Source organism: Papilio xuthus, unplaced genomic scaffold (assembly GCF_000836235.2).
Source record: "Papilio xuthus unplaced genomic scaffold, Pxut_1.1 DF827680.1, whole genome shotgun sequence".
In the NCBI taxonomy this organism is placed as follows: domain Eukaryota; kingdom Metazoa; phylum Arthropoda; class Insecta; order Lepidoptera; family Papilionidae; genus Papilio; species Papilio xuthus.
In genome coordinates this window covers 5,628,603-5,652,954 of record NW_013530969.1, presented here as the reverse complement: position 1 = coordinate 5,652,954, position 24,352 = coordinate 5,628,603, and the positions used below count along the sequence as shown (strand labels likewise).

The 24,352-nt window shown below is 34.0% G+C and overlaps 1 protein-coding gene across 3 annotated transcripts in view; it reads right to left on the bottom strand.

Annotated features, from left to right (window-relative positions):
- Window positions 1–24,352, bottom strand: part of Hr39 (nuclear hormone receptor FTZ-F1 beta) — a 35,982-nt gene that overhangs the window by 6,353 nt on the left and 5,277 nt on the right. For 2 of the 3 annotated variants that reach the window (XM_013311530.1, XM_013311532.1), the window contains exons 2-5: window positions 3,809–4,281; window positions 1,489–1,604; window positions 983–1,121; window positions 134–318 (exon numbers count right to left, since the gene is read on the bottom strand). In XM_013311530.1, coding sequence (XP_013166984.1) covers window positions 134–318; window positions 983–1,121; window positions 1,489–1,604; window positions 3,809–3,917 — 549 coding nt within the window. In that variant the 5' untranslated portion in view covers window positions 3,918–4,281. Of the gene's footprint in view, window positions 1–133; window positions 319–982; window positions 1,122–1,488; window positions 1,605–3,808; window positions 4,282–4,352; window positions 4,495–24,352 lie in introns of those variants that run through there. The other variant, XM_013311531.1, reaches the window with a different exon arrangement.

Sequence of the window (24,352 nt, the reverse complement as noted above, 5' to 3'; positions counted from 1 at the left end):
TCCGTTAACTACTGCGACACCAATAGTTCTGACCATAGAATAAAGTCAAATGAAAGTCTGTAAATTCGTTAAGCACGTGTATTCGTATTCTAATTCGAAATTTAAAATTGTGGTCAATAACTGTTACTCTTACCCTATTCATACTAAGACTGCGCTGATGAGGCTGTAATGGCGCAGAGTACTTCAAATCTAGTACACGCTGGTCGTCGAAGCTTTGGAAGGTTTCCGTCTTGAGGGGTTCAGCTTTGATGGTCACGTTACGAAGGGTGTCTATTGAGTCACGCGATGATTGCATATCTATTGAACTGCTGTTCTCATCTGTAACAAATGACGAGACGATATAAAATCTATCTATCTAAGATTGAAGACACGTGTAAAATAGAGTTCAATAGAAATGAGATATTAACAAACCAATCTAAAAATAATACCTTTATATGTCTATAACCACAGACTTATTAAAAACAGACATGTCTGTATCATTAATTTAAAAGCTTACTTCCAATATAAATCAATAGACAATAATTGATAATTTCAGAAAATTAAATACATAAATATAATTTTAAACACCCGCAATGTTTTAATGAATGGTGTTCTCTTTCTAACTACCCAAATTGCTTATCATTTCTTTTTGTTTATTTGTAAGGTATATCATATTGTAAAAATAAAAATGTATGGTACGGAAGAACGGAGCATTCTGTTACAGGTATTATATACTTAGAAGGATGCTCCAACAACTGATGTATATTTTTATGTGTACTTTGGTTTAAATAAATTATTATTATTATAAATATAACTTCATCCTCCAAGTGGCAAAAGAAGACAATATTTAATTCGTGCAAAATTTTTGACCACACATAAAGAATTTTATGTCGCATCGAATTCATGGTTCAACTCTGTCAAGATACTGAATTCATTCTCAGTCAAGGTCTCCAAGTTTTTAAAAATGTTTTGATACTTGTTACTAATAGCTCAAGTGTCATACCATTGTGGACCGTGTCTATAACCATCTCGGAGTCAGACAACTCTCCCTCCCACGACATGGGTCGCTCACGTTCGCTGCCCCCCTCGCACGGCGCGCCAGCACCGCTAGACGACCGCTTCTTCTTATTTCGCATGTTGACCTGCATTATACATAGTTCAAGTTCATATTGATAGAATACTAAAGACGGGAGGTACTAAGAGCACTCCAGACCCACGACATTTATGCGTGGATAGCGTAAAGCCGGACACAGTAGAGGTTATGATTGTGTCCGGGTTGTTCAGCTTTTGTTAGGCTATTTACATTTCGCAAACAAGAGTGGCCTTAATAATGTATGGTGTCCGGGCTTTTTACCCAAATGTCCGGCTAAACTGGTCTGTCCGGCTATAAGGTTTGGCGACCTGGCAGATGCATGTATGAAGCGAAAAAGGTTATAATAATTTATACTTTTCGATAGTCACTTGTTTTGTTATTGATAAAGCTTTTGAAAAATGAACATTGTGGTTTACCTCATATTGATGCTGTGTGAAGTCGATCTTGGAGATCTCTGCATCAGTCGAGTCTTCGTCGTGAGGATCCGAAGACACGCTGATGCGCACTCCGCTCGAACTATACGAGAATTGACCTGGAACATTGAAAAATAAAACGAAATCAATTAAATGCATCATACATACATGTAGTGTCACTGATGTACAAAACATAGTTTTTATATGTAAAAAAGAGTTCTATTACATAATTTTATTACATCTTGTCACGATTGTATAGTAAACTTTAATAAGATGTCTAACATCTGTCTACGTATATAATGTAATTATATTATAAGTAAAATTTGAATTATTAAAGCTATGCAGAACTGATCGCCAACCTTCGCTAGTCGGAGAGGCACCTCAAGAAGAAGATTAAAGCTATAAAAAATTTCCCAAATTTGACGCAAATAAAAATGCACACCTTGTCCACAGTAAACAATATCACAAGGACAGTTTATCTCAACGTTTATTTATGGAAGGTCGCTTCGATATATCTATTTTTATTTAAATAATACGAACTTTGAACTTATTTACATTGATTTTATTATAAACTGAATATAAATGAGTATTACACAAACAACACTATTAATTAAACAAAAAAAAAACACTCGGAAGAATACAAATCGAATGTCACCTCAAAATAGGTTCAGTCATTACGAGACAGAAGTTCACAATGGTATTTTTTGATATTATGCAAACAAATACCAAAATATTACCCTCCTGAGTCATTTCCGTCTTTGTTAAAGTCGGAATAACCCTTAAAAATATGTTCAGTCTTTGGGCTATTGAAGTTCACAATGGTATATTTTGATATTACGCCAACAAATACCAAAACATTACCCTCATGAGTCAGTTCCGTCTTTTTTAAAGTCGGAATAACCCTTAAAATAGGTTCAGTCTTTAGGCTACAAGAGTTCACAATGGTATTTTTTGATATACATACAAATCTATATCCATAAAAACATTACCCTTCTATGTTAGTTCGGTCGTTTTTAAAGTCTAAACTCTAATCGGAATATTCCCCTGTCAAAATCTCAAGTTATCACAAACTTATGTCACAGGCTTATGTTAATGTAAAATTTTCCCAAAAGTAATTGTAAGATAAAATATCTTTGACTTGTCACGATATGATTACAAAAAAAAACATTAGTTCTACAATTTTTTCCATCTTATTTTTATCTCGATCACTGATATCTCTAATTGATTGTAAAATTAAATTAAACTGCGACTCAACAACTAAATTAGCAGCTTGGACTTTTCTGAGACCTTAGGTACAAAAGTTCATAGAGGTCCGTAGATTAACCTCAGATTAGCAACAGGCATTATAAAATAATAAATTTGTTTGTTTATCGTTTATATTTGAATCTTACTTCTAACCAATTCTTACTTTCTTATTTATGTTATAAATGCGAATGTTGAGATGGATGGATGTTTGGTTGAAGCTATTTCCGGAACGGCTAAACGGATCTCGCTGAAATACGGCATAGATGTAGAACATAGTCTGACAGACCGTAGACGAAGTTGCGGGCGACAGCTAGTCTTTATTAAATATTTTCTCCGCTTATTATTAATTGTTACCTAGACAAAAAGCTCTGATAAATTGTTTATAACGACAATCTTGAAACTGATAACCCCTATTAAAGCAAAAAGCGTGAGAGTTTTAACTTTAACTTGTTTCCAAGATAGTGCGAAGGTGCAATCTATTAAATACAAGATTATCTTTGAAGTAAGAGAAAACCGATCGGCGGGTTCGAGCGCCCTTAACTCTAATTTATGGATTTCAACTTTCTAGACAAACTGCAACTGCCGCGCTAGCTCACCGCCAATTAAAGGCAAAACTACCTAGACTACATATAGAGCGACTGAAGAATGTTAATACTTGATAAGTGTTTTAACACACAATTAAAGCATCATGTATACTAGTAGCATGCATAGAAATAGTTGCAAATTATGTAAAAATATACGATTTGTGTGAAATACCAAACACACAAATTATATTATATTATTGTAATTAGATTTTTTAATATAAATGAAAAAAAAAACTGTTGCAGAAGAATTTTAGAGATGATTGAAACAAATTACTTGTTTATATAATATTTTTTTTATCAATTTTCTGTTTTTAGCAAATTATAAAACAAATTTAAAATTAACTTTCTATAGAGATTTGGCGACATAATCGCATTTGTGATAAGCGGTTTACGATAAATTATCAGAAAGCTGGTTATTTAATTTATCACAGTATGCATTACTTAAACCAATAGATAATTATTTTGTTTGATATAGAGAATATAGTTTCGCTTACCATCGCTGGTCTCGGGGCCCGACATGCTGATAGTGGTGACGGACACATGGCCCCCTTCCACCTTCACCGAGTCACCATCACTCGACATCGTCTTATTCTTCCCTTGCATTCACAACACTAACATAACCACTATTATCGACAGTTTGCAATAATTGTTTCACTTCCCTAACTATTAAGCACCGTGCACATACGACGATTTAAAAAATATTATCAAAATACTGTTTCAAAATTCTTCAAAAACTATTTATGTTTAGAAAAATGTTCTTGTAGAAAAATATCTATGTCGCCTTCAATCATCTTGCATCACTGATAATTAAGGCATCCCTGGGATTCAGTCTTGTGATATCCCGTCGTTGGAAGACAGCGATGTATTCACATGATTTTTCATATTCCGACGTATCGTAGGTTTCGTTGAGTTTGAAAGGTAAACAGGATCGAATACAGCGAGCCGATGAAACCAGCATCTTGTTTATCTGCAACCAAAAATTTATATAATTAAAACCAACCAATGGAATAAAGATAAAAGAAAAGTTAAAATACGTACTGGTTGATTATAAATTGGAACGCATTTAAAGCGAAATTTGAAAAAGAAAAACAAAGTACACAGGCTCAACTCATGTGCGATTCATATTTGGAATAAAGCCGTCATTCGGGGACGGTGTTTGTGTTGTGTAGACGTGCGCGCGACGACACATGTACCCGCGGCCTTGCCGGCCAGTGCTGCGCCTCGTTATCGATACGACGACCTCCGTGTCATTGGCACTTTGTTTACAGTACCGAGACGCCGATAACGTTCGTAAATGTTCGATGCTGAATGAGTCAGCGTTTTTATGAATGGATTTTATGATTTTTATTAAAGAAAAACATTATATTGATCAATATTTTAAAACTTTTTGGTTGTAATATTAAAATGAAAATTAACCTTGATACAATATGAACGATAATTAAGTGTTATTGAAGCTCGTATATATTCGTATACGAGCCAAATTTTATAAATTTTTTAAATGTGAACTGAAATGGTATTAAATTTTATATTATAATTTATCGATAGCAGTCAATCCCTAGCTGCGTTAAAGTGGGGGGCGTTGTGCGGCCTTCACAGAGCCGGTTGTAGCAGCGACCGGCCCCGGCCGCGCGTCGTCGCGACCATTTCGCCTTTCGCGCGCCCGACCTACCCGTCGCGCTCTCAATACGAGACTACTGCCTACAATATTATAGTATTTATATCGTAATGGAGATCGTACTACGAGAATCAATAACACTAAACAAAATTTGTTACATTTTTTTTTAATAATGAATTATCAAGAGGGAAAGTATGACCAGTAAAAATTGATATTGAAAGAAAAAAAATCGAAGTCGAGAATGAATGTCTGGCAAGTCAATTAGTGTTCATGCCTTTCTTTGGTGTCTAGACCAGACTCTAATTGCATATTTGCGATATAAATCTTGCAATGGAAAAAAATTGCTTTAAACAAGACTTGCCTTAATAGCTTAACATAAGTTATGCTAAATAAGAAATTAAACATTTATAATAATTTTAATATTTTTTCAGTTAAAGAGTTAAAGTTATTAATAAAATATACAGATAAGCCAATAAAAAACATGCGATATACAGAGTCGAAGGTATAAATATGTTTTTTCTCATTTCATCCATGGCGTTATCAATATGTTAGAACGGGATGCAAATAAATTTAGCGTCCCAATAAAAGGAGTACGTCCGCACGCAAGATGGCGTCACCGTGGCCTAGACAAGGCCGAGCGGTCATTTATACGAAACGTCAGACGAACGGCTTTGTCTGCAACGTGTTTGTGGATTACAAAATGGAAAATTTTTATGCGATTATTTTTTATCAATCACAATAATATGTACGACCTTATGATATCATATTTGTTAGTTGCATATTGCGAAGCGCATATTATCTTGTAGCATGTAATTTTAATTAAGGATTAACTCATTGCATAATTGGGCGATTTATTGTCTTTTATTAGTCGTCTTGTTAAACTGAAATCTTTACTAAGGAACTCCTTTACAAATTTAAACGACTCCAAAAGATGACTTTCAGGTACTTTTCATCATACGAATTCCTTTTACATTATTTTGCACTTTTTTTTGCAAATACAATGACACAATTGAAATAAGTAACCATTTTATACTTACAAAAATATCAACCCTCGACACACAGATGAAATAAAAATATACGAAAATATCGAATGAAAACTATTTTGAATTTAAGAAAAATTATAACAGTCGAAATTTAAGTAAACACATTTATGTAGTCTAGTCTATACGGCTTATGGGCTCGGCAAGAGATGTCCTTGCGCCGTTCCTTGCTATCGACAGACCCAAGCCGAGGCGTCGACCGATAATTATCTTAAGGTCACAGCACTATCACGATGACGTCAGCATCGTGCCATGTCGTGATAATGCCTCTATTGTACAGGTGCATATCTTCTACAAGCAAATGGAAAAATATACTTTCTTTTTTTATGATCAAAACTAGCGGTCGCCCGCAACTTCGTCCGCTCGGAATTAAAGAAAACCTAAGTACTAGCCTATGAATTCTTCCAGACTATGTTCTACATCTTTGCCATTTTCTTACACCTCCAAACAATCGCATATGTTATATTAGTAAAAAGTAAGATGGGAAATGCCAATCAGTTACTGATTTTTGGATATTTTTTTCTTATAAATATTCTATAGACTATTCTATTCAAGAGAACTCTTAAATCTATTTACAACAATATGAATAAATAAATATAGAGACATTTCAAAATGTTTCATCAATATTTAAAAAGACTAAACAAAGGCGTAAAAAGAATATTACTTTGTCAACTCCTTGTCTGAGCAATGTCCTTGACCCCATGGCGTTAGAGGTCGTCCGTCCCCTACAGACTGGAGTGCGTGCACCCCGTCACCTACGCTCGTTTAAAATAGACGAGGTGAACAATCTACATAACAAAGAACTAGTAACGTTCCGTGAATATTATAAATGTTAGACTGCCATAAAATAATTGCACCGTAAGAGGAACATCCTTTACGTATAATTACGGTTGCTAGGAAACTAATTTGGCTTTTGATATTGCAAATATATAATTAATTGATTTTATTATGCATATGATAGTTTCGTCAATCATCGGTTAACAAGCTGTCAGATTTTTATGTAAGTCTTAGTACACTAACTGTTGCATGCAACTCCGTCCGTGTGGAATTTAAAATAAACTTCATTAGTAGCCTATGTTTATCCAGGCTATGTTCTACATCTATACCTAATCACTGAGATCCATGTAGCCGTTCTGGAGATACTTTCAAGCAAACATCCATCTAAACATTCGCATTTATAATATTAGTTAGATATCTATATATTAAAAAGAAAGTCGTGTTAGTTACACTATTTACAATTCAAGAACGGCTTTACCGATATAGCTGAAAATTGGCGAGGAGGTAGCTTAAAGCCAGGAGACGGACATAGGATTCTATTTATTATTATTTTTTTCGAAATAATGCCTTGAAGAGCTGCTTTTTATTTAACTTACTAATATTATAAATGAGAATGTTTAAATGAATGTGACGTGGATGGATGGGTGGGCTACACTAATTAAGTTTTTTTATATATCGACGCGGACAGAGTCGCGGGCAACAGCTAGTATTTTACTATAATAAAGTTAAGTGAAACTTTAGTTTAAATGTTAAATATAATATAGTAAAGCGCACACACAGATAAAACTAGAGATCGAATGAATTATGAGTCAGACCCAACCTGGGAACTGTACAATTTACTTTCTCTTCAGTACGGCCAGTGCGCGAGAACAATTCGTTTGCAGCCTTTTATATACTTTTTACAATCTTATATTATTATCGTATCTATAATTCAAGGTTCCGAATGTTTAAAATAAACATTTGAAGGTTATAAATTATGTCAAAGTTATTAGTGACAGCTAAAATTGTGCCTTAGCATCTCTTGTTTTTGCTTCGAAAAAATAAAATAAGTATAAATGTTAGTTTTATTGAATCGAAAAGAATGTTATTAACCTGTTTATTTCAATAGATAATTAAAATTATAATTCAGAAAACAACGAAGTATTCTAATTAAAGTTGTCTTAAAGCTTTTTCAATAATATACTAATATTATAAATGCGAATGTTTAGATGGATGTTTGTCTGAAGGTATCACCAGAACGGCTGAACGGATCTCGATGAAATTTGCTATACATAAAGAACATAGTCTGGAAGAACACATAGGCATCATTAAGTTTTTTTTTAATTAGTAGTCGTAGGACGTAGTCGCGGGCGTTCGTTGTACAGAAAACAACACATTCTTAGCACAAATTAATTTATTTAGTAGGTGGAAACTACTTAATTTATTGCCCACTGATTGGAATTCATATCTAAAATAAAGCAACAACTCGTGTTATCTATAATTGCAAATTATAACAGATTTTATCTACAATCTTATTTAATGATATTAATTTAACGGTTGCCGTCGCGACCTCGAAGTGAACTAAAACAAATATAAATTACCAAAAGAAACACATTTATATTGTCTCTATCACAAGTCTGTTTGTCCGTATGTTTGGACAGCTGTCGTCTGTCTTGCCTGGATAAAAACATCGCGGCGAATAAATTACCATGAATTTTAACTCATTATAACTCTTAGTAATATTTATTATTCGTAGTTATAATTAGGTAAAATTCATTGTAACAGTATACGGTGAAGGATAACATCGTGATGCAACCTTCACATATCTACGAAGAAATTCAAAGATATGTTAAGTCAACCAAACCGCACTGGGCGTGGTCGACAGCCTAGTCACCCCTTGCTTAGGGTTAGCGCCGAGCCCCTAAGTGGGGACGTATAGCGAGCTGATGATGATAACTAAGAGTTTTTCTTTATATCATAAGGTGGCAAACGAGCGAAGTAAACGTTGCCCATAGACATACGCAATTGCATATGCGTTACCTACCTTTAATCGACGGAGGAGAGGATGCACAGAAAGAAAATATTTTCCCTTCCCATGCATCCTCTCATCCGGAAAGTCCACTTCCACTTCCCATCCATTCCTTATAAGAAAAAGGGTGGGAGGGGAAAGAGGACTAAATTAGACCTCCGGGACGCACACTCATCAGACGAAACGCGGAATTGCTTCCACTTGACGCCTGTCTTCTGTGTGGTCGTGGTATTTCACCGGGCGAGCCGGGCAAACTCGTGCGAAGATGTTAAAGCTCTACCACTGTTAGAAGAAGTTAATTATAGTATTTTGTTAATATTCCACTTAAAGTTACCACAGTTATTATCATTTCATTTTTTTTTGTTTTATGTCGAAACAGGTTATACATATTTTTTTCTTTTATTACAACGCGAGAGGGGATTGTTCATCCAAGTATTTTATATTTTAATTAAGCGGTCCTTAAAAAAAGCCGAATGTAACAAAAATAAAAGAGCTATATAAGATTAATTTATTACCGTTTTAATTCAATGAAACAGTTATAACACTTTTCCACGACCGTTTCAAGAAACGCTTTAAAAAGGTCTTAATCTCTCTACTTTATACGATGGACCGTATTCCGAGATTCAAAAAATAAAATATTTGCACCTCGAATTATTTGTACAGTCGAGGAAAACCGCAGTGTTTTACTTACAGAAATATTGCCTTGTTCCTTGCAAAGACGCAAACTCCGCGTCTTAATAAACTATACGAAAGTGAATTTCGCAAATAACGGGATAATAATGAAAAGCCGTGATTTTTCGTACACACACAATTAAAAGCTACGTACTATTAGTTACTTTTTCACGTCGTCGTCTCAATGCGCAAACACATTCAAACGACTGTAGCCTTTAGGTGGAACACCGCTATTTTCCTTGATTATACATCTTTAAATTATAAAAATTACAAGACAAAATGTAAAGAATAAGGAATACAGAACAATTGTATTTTACTTATAAAACCGTAAGCTATGCAAATTGGACATCTTATTAATCAGTTTTAAAAATGTACGTTAAAATGAAAAATTGTGCCTAAACTAAAATTACAAAGTCAAAGTGTTAGACAAGAGATATTAAAGACCCTTTACATTAAGTTCAATTTGTCTTTTGACAAATCTGGAGCACATAATACACATAAACAAAGACAAGATATAGATCATGGCTCGTTAGTAATGGCAGTTAAAAGTAGCTTGGTATGTAAAAGGTTCCTTATTACAAGTTACCCTTGTAAGGTGCGGCTTCAGAGTTGTAAAATTTAAATATGCGTTTAAATTTAAATTCTTGCGTAAGCAAACTTTGGACATAGATTAAAATATGCAGATATATATATTTGGTACTAAAATACCAGTAGGATTTATTTAACAGCTGTGTGTAGTAATTTAAAGTACAGAAGAATTAATTTAAGAATTATACACATGAATTGTTATAAAATTTATTTTGTTAGGTACTTTTAAACATTATTAATTAGAATCTTTTGGGGGGAATGGCGCGCTTTCATTATAAAGTCAAGAATGATTAGTGAGGGGACATAAACGCCGGCATTTTAGTTAGGCTAGTGTTGCCCCAGTACATCAGCACAGTGTCAGATTTTCTTCCTAACACTACTAATCACCATGTCTCTTAGTGGTGCAGACAAATCTGGTTAAACGAGGGTCCAAGGAATCACTAATCTTCTCGCTTATGTACATCTCTCGCCTATCGATTGTATTTAATTTGAATGCGTTCAAATTAAAGTAACATTTTCAAGGTACGTGCCACGTACCCGGCGCTAACTTTCACTTTACTTACGCTTTAATTTACAGTTATTGTGTACAATATTATACATCCATAACTTCAACATGATAAAGTAACTGCGGGTAATCTGCTTTCCACCGGGAAATGACATTCAGTAACTGTTCCTATGTATTTATAACGACACATTGTGCGCGAACAACATTATTTTTATTAAATCTTTAATCTAAACTCAATGACTTATAATTGCATCAAGTTGTATTAAACCTAAGAAAATATAAAGACGAATAAACATTCAAATTACAACAGGGAAATCCTTTTACAAACTGTGAGTCTACGATCGGCAGACTTACGTTATTTCAGCAAAGCTTGTCACAACTAACCGTGGGTTTCCGACATTAAAATCTCTGTTTAAAACATATCATCCATCCTTGTCTTTCATCTTTGATAAAACAGAGATAGTATTATATTTAAATGAAGAATTTGGTGTCAGGAACCTGTAATAGTAATGAGGGGGTTAGACAAAGTGCTTTCGCGAACTTCAAAGATGTATGGAGCTGACAATAACTTTTGATAAGTCACGTGATTGTCACATTTTGTCTTACCTCGCAAAACACAGTGAAAGCGTAAAGAGCGGTACAGTAAGAAGATAAGGGAAATATGTCGTCAGTATCAATCCTTTCGATTTTCCACAAAAATCATTACAACCTGACACAAATTCTCGAATAGCGCATTGAATTTAATCGAATACCTGTGATAATTGCGGTTTATTTAGAAGTAACGGTTAGCGACATAGGCCTGCAGCTCGGTTGCTCAATACATATTAACAGTCGCCTAATGCGTCCGTAATGTCGGTAAATGTTGAACACCTTGGGCCCGGCGGCGGCGGCAAGAAATGTAATTGCGTTTCCACGCGGGCATGCGTCTGCGTAATACGTCGCCGTTCGCCGACATCGTCGCATATTTTTAATTATATTTTTTATATTATGAGATTCGAGAAACTGTGGTAAGATTAAAAATTTCTATCAAGAGAATACTAAAGAAAAGTGTGTTCGGACAGCTTAGGATAAGAGTTAGAACTTCAAGGAATTACTCTAAGAGTATTGAAGCAAAGGTCTTCTTCACGAAGAAGAACGATTAAGACTTAGTAGATTTAGGATATCAATATAGCAGGGTCTCTGTTTACTTCTTTCTCATCTTCTTTTAAGGACTAATACCAATACTCACTATTAAAAACATAGATTTGTTGGAAAAAGACGAGCCTGTTTCTTTTATCATAAATTCATTACGTTGTGTAAATAAAAAAGAATGTGTTCTATTTGTATTAAAATCACTTAGTAACGAACTAAAACACTTTCAAGGTCTGAACAGTACCGTAGTTGCGTTCGAAGCGAGTTCCGTAATCGATTTCTCAAGATCCTGTTAAAATATTACATAAAATTTAATAAGGTGTGTCGAATGTCGGCGTAAGATAATGTCGGTGTTGTGTGACGGCATGACCTTCGGATTTCGGTATACTGCAGTAGTTTTGACGGCATACTTCGGTGGCATTTGGTATAAGCATTTTATTTATCGCAACTGACAGGTGCCACTTTTGACAGTTCATTGGTGAATTGTTAACCACGACACTAGTAAAAAATAAATGAACAAGTGATTTAGCTGAAGGTGCCACTGCTATTTGTAACGAATTCAGGACTCTGAGTTGGAATTGGATTTGAAATATTTTCTTGGCTTCTAAGGTATTGGACTTATTTAAGAAGCGCAAGTAAATAATACAAATTAAATTAAAAACTGACAGGTGATATAAATAAGGGATTAGGTTCTTTAGTTTTGTAGTAATTTTATACAATAAAGGTTTATAAAATTATTCATCTTTGAGTTTTGGCATTTTAAAAATTAATTTGTGTTAAGATTATACTAAGCCATGTGATATTACTTCTAGAAACGCTTCACCGAGATTACTTAAACTCAGAATGGCGTTATTTATTTTTTAAATATTATCACAAAACATATTAATCTAAATATTACGTATGCCGAGTAACGAAATGTAAGTCATGTGTATATTTAAATAGCATTTGATTTGATTTTATTCATTTAAAAGATGTGAACTTTTTGCGTGGGACCGGTTTGATATCCTGTATGTAATCCGGCTACTTACGATCTCGATTGCAAACTTTTAATTACCAAAAGACAAGGTGTAACCTATAATTGTTTTTATGGCATTCAAATAGATTATTTGGCCACTTATAATAACGAACGACAGTGATTTTTTTTGAGTAAAAATTATTAGATTTTTTTTTAATTTACTAATATTTATTTTACCATTCCAATTAAGCTCTATGCTTGTGTGCTAGGTATAGTTTCGTTCACAATAATCGAATGTCGGGATTCGAACCCCGACACTCGAGATCGGAAATCTGTACCCTTAACCATTAGGCTATTGAAGCTTACTAATAATTCGTTTAATTAACTAATTACTTTATGATTAATTATTAATTGATAAATAAAGCTCTCTCGTTCTCATATAAAAAGACAGAGATAACAAGTTTTCATACAATTAGTTCGTCAGTGGAATTTGATAGATTTTATTTATTAACTTAAACACCAGTTGGCAATTAACGCAACCGTATGGGTCTCTAATATTGTTATCTCATTTTTTTCATAGACAATGATAAGGACGGCGATATAAACATAAATGTTTCCGTAGTACAAATAGTCAACCAATCGCAAGGTTATAACAATCTTATTTCCCTTCTCATCCTTTTTATAAGGAAAGGATGGGGATTTCAGGAGGCGACCCATAGGTATGACAAATATTCTCTTTTCCTCATCCGTCGATTAAAGTTAGGCAACGCATCTGCAATTGCATATGTCTATGGGCAACGGTCACTTCGCTATTTCAGCGATTTCAGGTGGCCGCTCGCTCGTTTGCCACCTTTTGATATAAAAAAAATTGCTTTGAGCGGCAGTCAACGATTGCTTGTTTGCTACCTTTTAATATATATAAAAAAGCTTAATAAAGCTATAATAATGTAAGCATTTTGGAACATCGTAATAAATTTGCGGGTGGTCGTCGAGTACTTTAATAATACACGATGCGATTGTTGGTTTCCTGCTAAAAGGCTTCCTTTCGCAATCGTCCGCTGAATTTAAATAAAACTCATAAAGAACGTGACTAACAAGAATGGCACATACAATATGAGATTTTATAACAATTTAATTGATTTATTTATGTGTTTTTAAAACTGTTTAGCTTATTGTAGATATGGGCGGAGGTCACTTGAATTATTTATATACTAACTGGCACATTGCTTGAGATTTTCTAGCATAAAGAAGAAATAAAAAATAAAAAAATGCACGTAATTTAAATACCTCATTCTCTAACCTTCGCTTTCTGACACTAAAATCTCTGTATAAACATATCGACATCCTTGTCTTTCATACATTCATTTCATTTGACAAAACAGAGATAACAGTATAGTTTAAGCGGAGGTTTTGGTCTTATAAACCCACGGTAGGTTAACATTTGTTATTATTTTTGAATTAACGATGACATTGATCAGTCTGACACAATCTCAGTATTAATTAAATTTCTCTTACTATTGCGTTAGTAGAATATTTATGCGTTGTCAAAAATCAGAATGCTGTCTCAATTACTGATATTCATTAAATTCATGGAATTCGTAGATTTTACATTAAGATAAGATGAAGTATATCAAACTTAGAACTGTTACGTAATCTAACGCAATCGCGCCAAATTAATAATGAAATATTTGCTTATTTTGAAATCAAATACGGCTTTGTCTTGAATAATAAAAAAAAAATTAAGAAAAAAAAATCGGTGGTGTAAAAGCATTAAGGAAAGATAGATGAATATGCATCCTGTTAGCCTGTGTGTCATATTCTGTGGAAGTGACAAATGTCATATATGACAATCAAGATGAGTTTCATTCCGAACTAAGATACCGATTCGCGTATCTTTGTTAGCTAGTTAAGTAGGTATAATTTACAATTTTAAAATAAGCGTTGATACAATTAGAATCTCCCATTTTTTTTTAATTTATAGATATAATTTTGTTATATATCACCAGAGCCAAATCTATATTCGTAAGCATAAAATTTTTCTCGAATGTACAGGCATCTACAAACTATTCTAAAGCTGCATTTAAACCATTCAAATGTGCGCGACTGTTCCTTTAATGCCATTGATAAGCGATATTAGATCGTATCACAATGCAATAAGGCGCACAAGTTCATACTGGCAACATGTCGCGACGGATCGATCGTATGTTTATTTGTTATCCGTCTCTCCAAACTTCATCACAACGCTAATTTAGTAATGGACACAATATCGATTGTGTCTGTCCATCAGATAAGGGGAGAAACACATTGAATACAGAGAATGCAAAAAATTTGTTGACTATCTACCCCACTCTGAGTCTGTGGGCACAGAGGGCGTTCTTTAATGTAGGTTCAGTTTAAATTTACCCTAAAGAACTTATAAACAATTAATTTAGATAAATTAGAGTACTAAAACTAACTAATATTTTGCTGCACAAAAAATTACTATTCCAAATTAATTTCGCTACTCTTGCATTTTTTGATTCGGTTGCAACTCCACGAATTGATTAATCTTTTACTTTGTTGTCTGCGTTTTCCATTTTTGTACTTTTTTTTACATTTCAGTTGCAATAAGACATTGGCACTGTTAAATATTACAATTGGTCTTAAATATCTTGCATTACTTTGATGACCTAGATCCAATACAATAAAAAAATCTTAATATATTTTTTTAAATCGATTAGTAGTTAAAGAAATAATTAAAAATAAATAAATGTTATTACAAAAAACAGGTATTTAATGACTCATTAATTTAGGCATATTATGTAATGTTTTGTCCTTAACGGGCACCTAAGCCGGCCTAGCATGAATCATGTCATTTCGCTACACGACAACCTTGTACTAAAGTTGTAGAAAAAAATGGCGAAAGGAAATTCCTTGCATACGCTGCAACAGACAACTGTTTGAGTCTATAGGTAACAGACTAAAAATATCTCGTAGGTACAATCGCAGAAATCCGCGGTATTCCAACTAAAAGAAAATTGCCGTGTTCTTTAAAATCACGCAAACTCCGCCCCTTCTAATTAGGTAGTAGTAAGTTGCGCAAACAACGGAATAATAATAAAATTTGGTTATCAATGACATACCTCTTTGGTGCAAACATGTTTTAAAGCTCCGTCTATGTTCAAAGGACCAATGTAGCTATTAAGGTGGAACACTGCCAGTTTCCCTGATTGTACTACTTAAAGTGCACAAAGATTTGACACTGTTAATTTTATCCCTAACTAACAGCTAAGCATAATCCATTATAAATGTTAATTTTGGACGTAAATTGGAATATTTTTTTTATTTATCCTTAAATGACATCCATAAATCATGTGATTTTAACACATCTAATAATTAGCCTTTCTTCTTTATACGATATATTTATAGATCAAAATTTATATGAATTTCCAAAATATTACGTGATAACGTTAAGAAACATGTGTATTCGTATTACCAAGTTATTGGTCTTAGTCACGAATGAGCATGAATCAAGTTTCAAACAAAAAAAAACAATAATTAAATCGACCGCAAAACATTGAAATGTCGGAACTAACTACACATTTGATAACCCACAAGATCGTGTATCAATAAATATTACTTTCAACAGGTTAACGAGTCACACTTAAGTCAAACTGACGTATAAATCAAAATGGCGGCCTTGGGAGTGACAGTACGGGTGCGTTCGGTGCGCTTTTATTGTAACGTCTCGCCCGTTGAGTTTTGTTGTAATTTTGCAAGGCGGAATCGGTAACGCATCGAGGGCACGCAAGACCGGTACCACCCACCGCTGGGCGCAGGGGGAGCGCGGAGGTGAAGGAGAGAGGGCAAGAGGCCGCGGGGGAGGGTGGGCATGGTAAATGGGTCGCCGCAGCCACATTCCGCGACGGCTGTCACAGCTCAGCTTGAGGTTGATTGCTTGTAAGAATCCAATGGGATCTCATTGTACACTTTTACTTCTTTTATCATGACTCAAAGACGATGCTTTATTACTGTATAACATAAATCTGCAGACGATAATATAAAAAAAAACTAATGCTGATTAAAAATAAAATAATAAAACGGACAGACACATAACATAGCATTAATATGTAAAATCAAGTCATTTATCGTAATTTATACCAAATAATTTAAGTAAAAAAGTTGATGAAACAAACGGTTATTTAGGAATTTTATGAATAAAAGGATTTTAGATTGTCTATGCACTTGTCTATGAAATGAAGGCAGTAACATTAGTCTATGCGCTATTGTGATTCATCCTGTAGGAATGTATAACTGACCCTATATAGCGATTAGCACGGATGAGTGCGTTGACCCCGTAGTTTAAGATTAGTTCTGGTTTCTGAGCTCCGTGCTGATATTGTTTTTCAGTTCTTTGAGAGGTTGTTTTGGTTAGATAAGATAGAGGTATATCTAATTGCAAACTTATGTTGTATATCATCTATATTTTATCAATCCGAACCTTGGGTGTGGATAACCAATAAATAGAATAAGTCAATTTGACGACTAATAGGTTGGCATTGTGTTCATCGAAACACATTATGTAATTTAACCCTCATTTTTTTCAAAGAGAATACGAATGAGAGGCATTGCGGAGACTCACTTTTAATCTTTCTAATATTATAAATGCGAATGTTTGGATCGATGGATGGATATTTGTTACAAGGTATCTCCAGAACCGATGAATAGATCGCGCTACAATTAGGCATACATGTAGAACATAGCCTGTACGAACACACAGGCTACTAATTAAGTTTTCTTTTTAAATGTCGAGCGGACCGAGATGCGGACGACAACTAGTAAGGAAAATAAAACTGATATCACAAATATGAAACAAAATTAAAAATACACCGCTCATGAATGCGACCAATTCGAAGCTTAATGACTAAGTATTGCTTTTAAAACAATTCTTAGTATATGGAAAGATAAAAATACTGTCCGGAAATTGTCAAAGAATTACTCACATACCAAATTCGAGAGTACGAGCCGAAATCTTTACGTTAAAATTAAGATAAAAAGCATACTACGATATGATAACATCCATTTATCCGATCTAAGGACTTCTAAGACTAAATTTGAGCATAAAAGTCTCACGCAATCTTTTGAAACCTCAATACAATGTCGAAGGGTCGAAGGGAAGATTTTTTGTTGCATAAAAAGCAAACTTTCATAAAAAGTTCTACGGTCATAGATAAAAATGCTGACTAATCCCGAATCCAGGCAACTATGACTCAAATATTGGCTACAGCTTGATTTTCGAGACTTGAGATGGCGCCACCGGTACAACCAGTTCCCGACGTAACCCCGTCACTGTGTGACTCACTGTTAATGGTTTCTCGGAATCGAATTTCGAACGCCACGGACCGTTGCGAAACCCACGGAACGATCGAACTTCGGACCCGCTCTTCGGGTTTCAGGGTCGCAACACGTGAGAAAAACATGTCGGCTAACTTTCTTAAGATGTAACATGAACATGCAAACTCTTTAACTTCACATTAAAACAAGCTAACTACGACTTAGCGAATAAATTCAAGCTTTTCATTGAGGGTAGACAAAGTGCATACGCTTCGGAGAGATTCCAGAACGAACTTCAAAAATGTATGGAACTGACGCGCGACAATCACTTGACTTATCAAAGTTAATGTTAGTTCTATTTTAGAACCTCGTTATGGAATCGCTTCGAAGTGAATGCACTTTGTCTAATTCTCCAGGTAAAGCTATTGAAGGAAAACTTGCAAAAGCGTATATATACTCATTTATATTTATTCCAACAAGACATTCAAATGGCATTCCTTATTGATAATCAATTCTTCCATATTGAAAAACAATTGGTAGCTTTTAAAGTCAGAATCACCAACTCACTTTCAATTCAATCACCAAAGAAAGCGTCAATTGCGTAATGGTTAAAGGTACGAATATCCGATCACGACTTCGGGGGTTCGAATCCCGCCATTTGACTATTGTAAACCATATATGCACAACCTTGAGCTTAATTTCATAAAAAAAATCATAAGTCTCTACTCACGTCAAAAGTAATTAAGTTTTTTTAATGTTCATATCTCGACAGATTAAATAACATATTAAAACGATCAGATGACTATAATATTAAATGTTCAGATTTTTGCCACGGTAACAGGTAGATTAAATACTCTTATAATATCCCAAAGTGCACGCGTTTGCGCAACAGGTACAAAATTTGTATAGATGTTGCACAACCGAAAAACTTCGTCACAAAAAACTCGTTTACTTTAATTAAACAAGTTTATATTAACATGCTTCATCTTCATGAGGCCGGTTGACTCATAACGGTCCATATATAGCATATTACTTGATGTGTATTCTATCCAGGGGTATCAAAACATTTTGTTAAAGGGTCCCCTACGTGGCTTCCAGACTCTGACAGGTAAATGAGAAATATTTTTCGTTTTAGTTTTTAATTATTACATTAATTATATGTCATAGTAATCTATTGTCATGACAGTTGTTTTGCTAATTATTCTCTTGAATACATTTTTCGGGTTCCGTACCTCGAAAGGAAAAAAAAACGGAACCCATATAAGAACTTTGTTGTCCGTCCGTCTGTCAAAACGTTTGATTATTGTTTTCGGGCCCTTGTTTAAAAACCACTGTTTTAATCAAATGACAATTGTTTTGCTAATTATTCTCTTGAATACATTTTTAGGGTTCCGTACCTCGAAAGGAAAAAAAACGGAACCCTTATAGGAAACTTTGTTGTCCGTCCGTCTGTCAAAACGTTTGATTATTATTTTCGGGCCGTTGTTTAATAACCACTGTTTTAATCAAATGTAAGGAATGCAGGAAAGCGGTTTATGTGATCTTATTTTTATTAATACTATTAAAAAGGCTATCTGAGTCATCTTCGTACATAGATCGCATTATCTTGAAATGTTAAATATATACGTACGACGTACTATGCGTAGTTGCTTTTTAATCTACAAACAACTAACTAACTCTGTATCGCCGCAACTATAACTCTGTACCCGCAGGATTAAAAAAAAAACTTAATTAGTAACCAATGTGTTTCCAGGCTATGTTCTAGATCTGTGGCAAATTTCTGCGAGATCCATGCAGCCACATCTAAACTTTCGCATTTACAATATTAGTATGATGTAAACCAAAATATAAGAAAAAGGTTTTAGATATATTGAAATAACTAATTCTATGATATTTTAATTAAATAGTTTTGATCTACCAAAAGAATTACAACTATTCTAAAACAAAATAAACTCAAAATAAAGATCATAGGAAATGACGGACGAATGATGATTCATTGCCACGATTAAGCCAAAATGTACTTTAATACTCACAAATAAAGATCAAACTTGTATTGACCTCAAACAGGACTCATTTGGAATACTTTTTGATGCCATGTACAAATTATTAATGTTAATTTCCTGATATGTTCAATTTTGTAATATAGATGATAAAAAGCTATTATTTTATTGTCGATATATCTTATTATTAATATAGTATATCTTAATAATGGTCACATCATTTCCTATTGACATCTTTTTAATATACCAACCTATAAAAATAACTATTTATTTGTAACACCTTAACTTAAAGAAATATATCAATTGACACATTTATCTATAAGTAAAATAATATTTACTACTTTACAGACGCAGCGATGAATTTGGAGCACTCCGAAAAGAAGAAAATTAATAATGTGGGTTGATTTTTCAGTCCTAAAGTACAATCTTTTAGTCAACATACTTATAGTTTCAAAATGCATATTTTAATATCCGCTATGTCGCCTGCGACCATAATGAGCGAAATTAAAAAAAAAAAAAAATTAGTAGCCTCTGTGTTCTTCCAGACGATGTTCTTTGTGAATGCCAAATTTCATCGATATACGTTCAGTCGTTCCTGAAGAAGATACCTTCAAACTAACATCCATCCATCTAAACTTTCGCATTTATATTAATAAAATTACCTAATATTTATCGTATTCTTACGAATATCTAACTTAATGTGTTATTGCTTGTGAAAACCTCGACGATTTTACAAATAAACCATGAATCTTGGTGGCCTTTTACTTTTGGCACGAGATGTCGCAAGCGCGGGGTCAGAATGCGATCCGAGCGCTAACGGATGAGGTTTGAAATGTTAGCCGCTCACCGCTCACAGCCGGGTATCGAACCCACTTTCGTAATTGTTTACTCGTTTACCGCCGCTCTGAGGCAGGTGCGACGCGTTGACTGCGTTTGCGTGTTTACGAACGTTAACATTTTTGAGGTTATATTTTTTCTGTATCTTACTAATATTATAAATGCGAATGTTTGATGGATGGATGTTTCTTTAAAATTATCTCTAGAACGACTATGGATTTTGCTGAAATATGACATAGATGTAGAACATAATCTGGAAGAACACATAGGGTACTTACTACGGAGTCGCGGACTACAGCTTGTATTATATGCGTATAAAACATTATGCATTTAAAAAAAAAATTGTAAGTAATACCAACTGTACAAAATTTCATATCTACCAACTTAATAACAATAATGCAACTATAACAATAGTTTGAACCTAAACTAACGGTTACATGCGTCAGCAAGAACTATACCTAAGAGTATAGAATGTAGACAAGACAGGTGATATGTAGACTAGCAAATTGTCAGTCGTGACGGCCGCAGGCGTTCGACCTTAACGCGGATAACATTACGCTTGTTCCGAACAAATAGAAGGTACTGATATACCCACTAACACAACATAATATGTTATTTACTTTAAACTATCGGGTAGTATATAATTTGACATAGAGTAGTTACACTTAAGTTGCTTCTAAACTACTTACCGCGAGTTTCCGAGACCAAAATCTAAGTTAAAATGTATTTTTATCTCGGTTTCTGTCATAGATTAAGCCAAAGATGACAATATTTTTTATACAGAGATTTTGGTATTAGAACTTCAAGGTTAAAGGTCGTTTTCAATCTCAGTTTAGCATCTTAGTTGATAAAAAACACTTAAAGTGTCTTTATTCATATTTTGCAGTCACAAACATAGGTTCACAATATTTACAGTCTTAATTATTAGTTAATCTATAATAACGTAACATAATCTACGATTTTAACAATAACTACGGCGATAACGCCACACTGCACTCCGGCTTTAGCTGCTAAGTGTGTATCTTTATCTTGATACTAGTTGTTAAACAAGTTGAGTTAGATCAGGGTTGAGAAAGGAACAGACCTTCAATACTGACATAAATTACTAACCGTGAGTTTCTGAGACCAAAATTCCCATTTAAATATTATCTCTGTTTTTGTCAAAGATGATGACAGATGATGTGTTTTATACAAAGAGATTAGTGTCAGACACGGTAAATAAGTTCTCATAATTTATTTCATTTAAGTTGGATACGGATTAAAAAACAACTATTCCTAAGGAGCTTATTTTTAGCTTTATTTTTAGTTTTCCAATTCTTAATAGACAAGTCAAAAGTGAATTGAAAACAATTTAGTTTATGCTCAAGGTCAAAATAAGACTAACATAATAGCCGTTTACGTATAATTAAAAAAAAACTTTATCACACAAGCAAAAACTTGCAGATAAATAAATAAAATACTTTTATAATATACTTTCACAAAAACAGAAATGCACTTTGGTAAAGGAAAGGATTATATTCATACAGATCGTTGAAAGAATCCGTTATAATCATATTATAATATGGCTGTATCGTATAACGGTTGCGGGGATTGTGGGAGGGAGAGGGGGCGAGCTATCACATCGCTACTATTATCTGTGTCGCGTGCGGGAATCGTGTCACAACACTACCGCTAGGGTCGTAGTGATGTGCCACGTTACCGATATCAACAAAAGAATAGTAGAGATATAGATCAGAGGTTGTTTTACATATTTCTTTTTGCAAGCAACAAAGAAGCAGCGTTAGTATAATTTTACTTGGCTTTTCCTGTTTCGTATACTATGATAAAATCCTCAGTAATTTTAGATCGATCGATAGATTCAGAATTTTAAAAAGATAAAGTTGTTGCCTACGTTATGTGAGTGCTATACAATGATGTTTTATATTGTTTCGCGTAAATAGTAAACTGAAGCGTTTAGGAACACATTAGGCAAATCACAAAATTCCCATGTACTTGAGATTAAACTCAGATCTCAGGGGTCGATAATGTTTTATTGTCTTGCGCACATACTGCATAATACATCCTGCGTCGTTGATTTGATAACAACCGGAATCTATCACGTAATCGTATTTGTAATATAACTGTACAAATCTTACCGTAAGTTTCCACTACTGAAACACTTGCAAAAACATAATGTTATTTTTTTAAAAATAAGAGGCAATGGAAAGATGCTTTGATACAAATGTTTCGGCAATTATAAAAATATTTCATAAATTTAAGGGAAAACAAAGTCTCCATTTTATTTACACAAAAGGTAGAGTTCCAAAGAAAATATAGATAAATTGCGTGTAAGAGGATAAGCGTAAGAAGGGGGTGAATCAGTACATACTGTGCCGACCCCTGGATTAGAGCAGATTGACGATAATTCACACAAGAATAAACCGTGTAAAAGGCAAATATAATAACATATTTCATTTATTCTCCGTACGAAAGCATTTCTCTAGCCGTGTATACTTGACGTGTGGACAGCAAAGCCGTTGAAGCGAGAAATGTTAATTTGCATAGTATTCAATGGTAGCCGGTCCTTTGTGCATACCGAGCGTTAAACACACGCACACATTACATAGCACAGATAATAAAATGGTTACAAAACTAGCCGTCAAAAAAACTTCGTAAGTAATCTATGGTTTCTTCCAGACTATGTTCTACATCATTTAGCATTTATATTGTTAAGATTACTTAAAAAATATATATAAATAATGTTGGTGTGACGTAATGTAATAGTGGATTTCTACTATCGAAATTTATGGATAACTAGCTTTCCCCCGCGACTCCGTCCGCGATTAATTAAAAAAAATATTAGTAGCCTATGTTCTTCCAGGCTATGATCTACAAGCATGCCAAATTTCAAATCAAACATCCATCCATCCAAACTTTCACATTTATAGTATTCGTAAGATAACATTGTTGTACTAATTGTTACAGATTTAAAAAAAAAAAACACAATGTCTATGATATATTATAACTCTCTCTCATTACATTTGTCACATTAGATTGAGCGGGTAATTTTATAACCTAAAATATTATATTTAAAGATTTCTAATTAATCTTTTATTTTAACCCAAAATTAGTAACAAAACTTTTTGGTCCAAACGATACGGATTACACTGGTGTTACAGTGATTAATTATTTTACAAAATAAACGGCATCGGAGTACAGCGGCACCACGCCCACAACGCCTGCCGCGCAACAGCGCATCTACAGCTCTTCAGCAAAACTTAAATATGTCAACAGACACTTTAGAAAGGTTAATAAACCGCAGAAGTAATTATAAAGGACGTCTAAAAAGAATTTACAACTTTGTCGACGAGCAAAAGAACCATGAGAAAATATTCGAGCTTCAGACCAGACAAACAGAAATGGCGGGATTATATGAAAAGTACAATACCACACAAGAAGACATCGAAATGATAGATGATCAAGCAACAAAATCGCACGAACAAGAGCGAGCTTCCACTGAAGAAAAGTATTTCTCGTATGCAGCTAAGATCGCAGAAATCCTGAAAGAACACGAACTCAACCGCTCTGCATCTTCGTGTCAATCGGTGCTTCAACCCA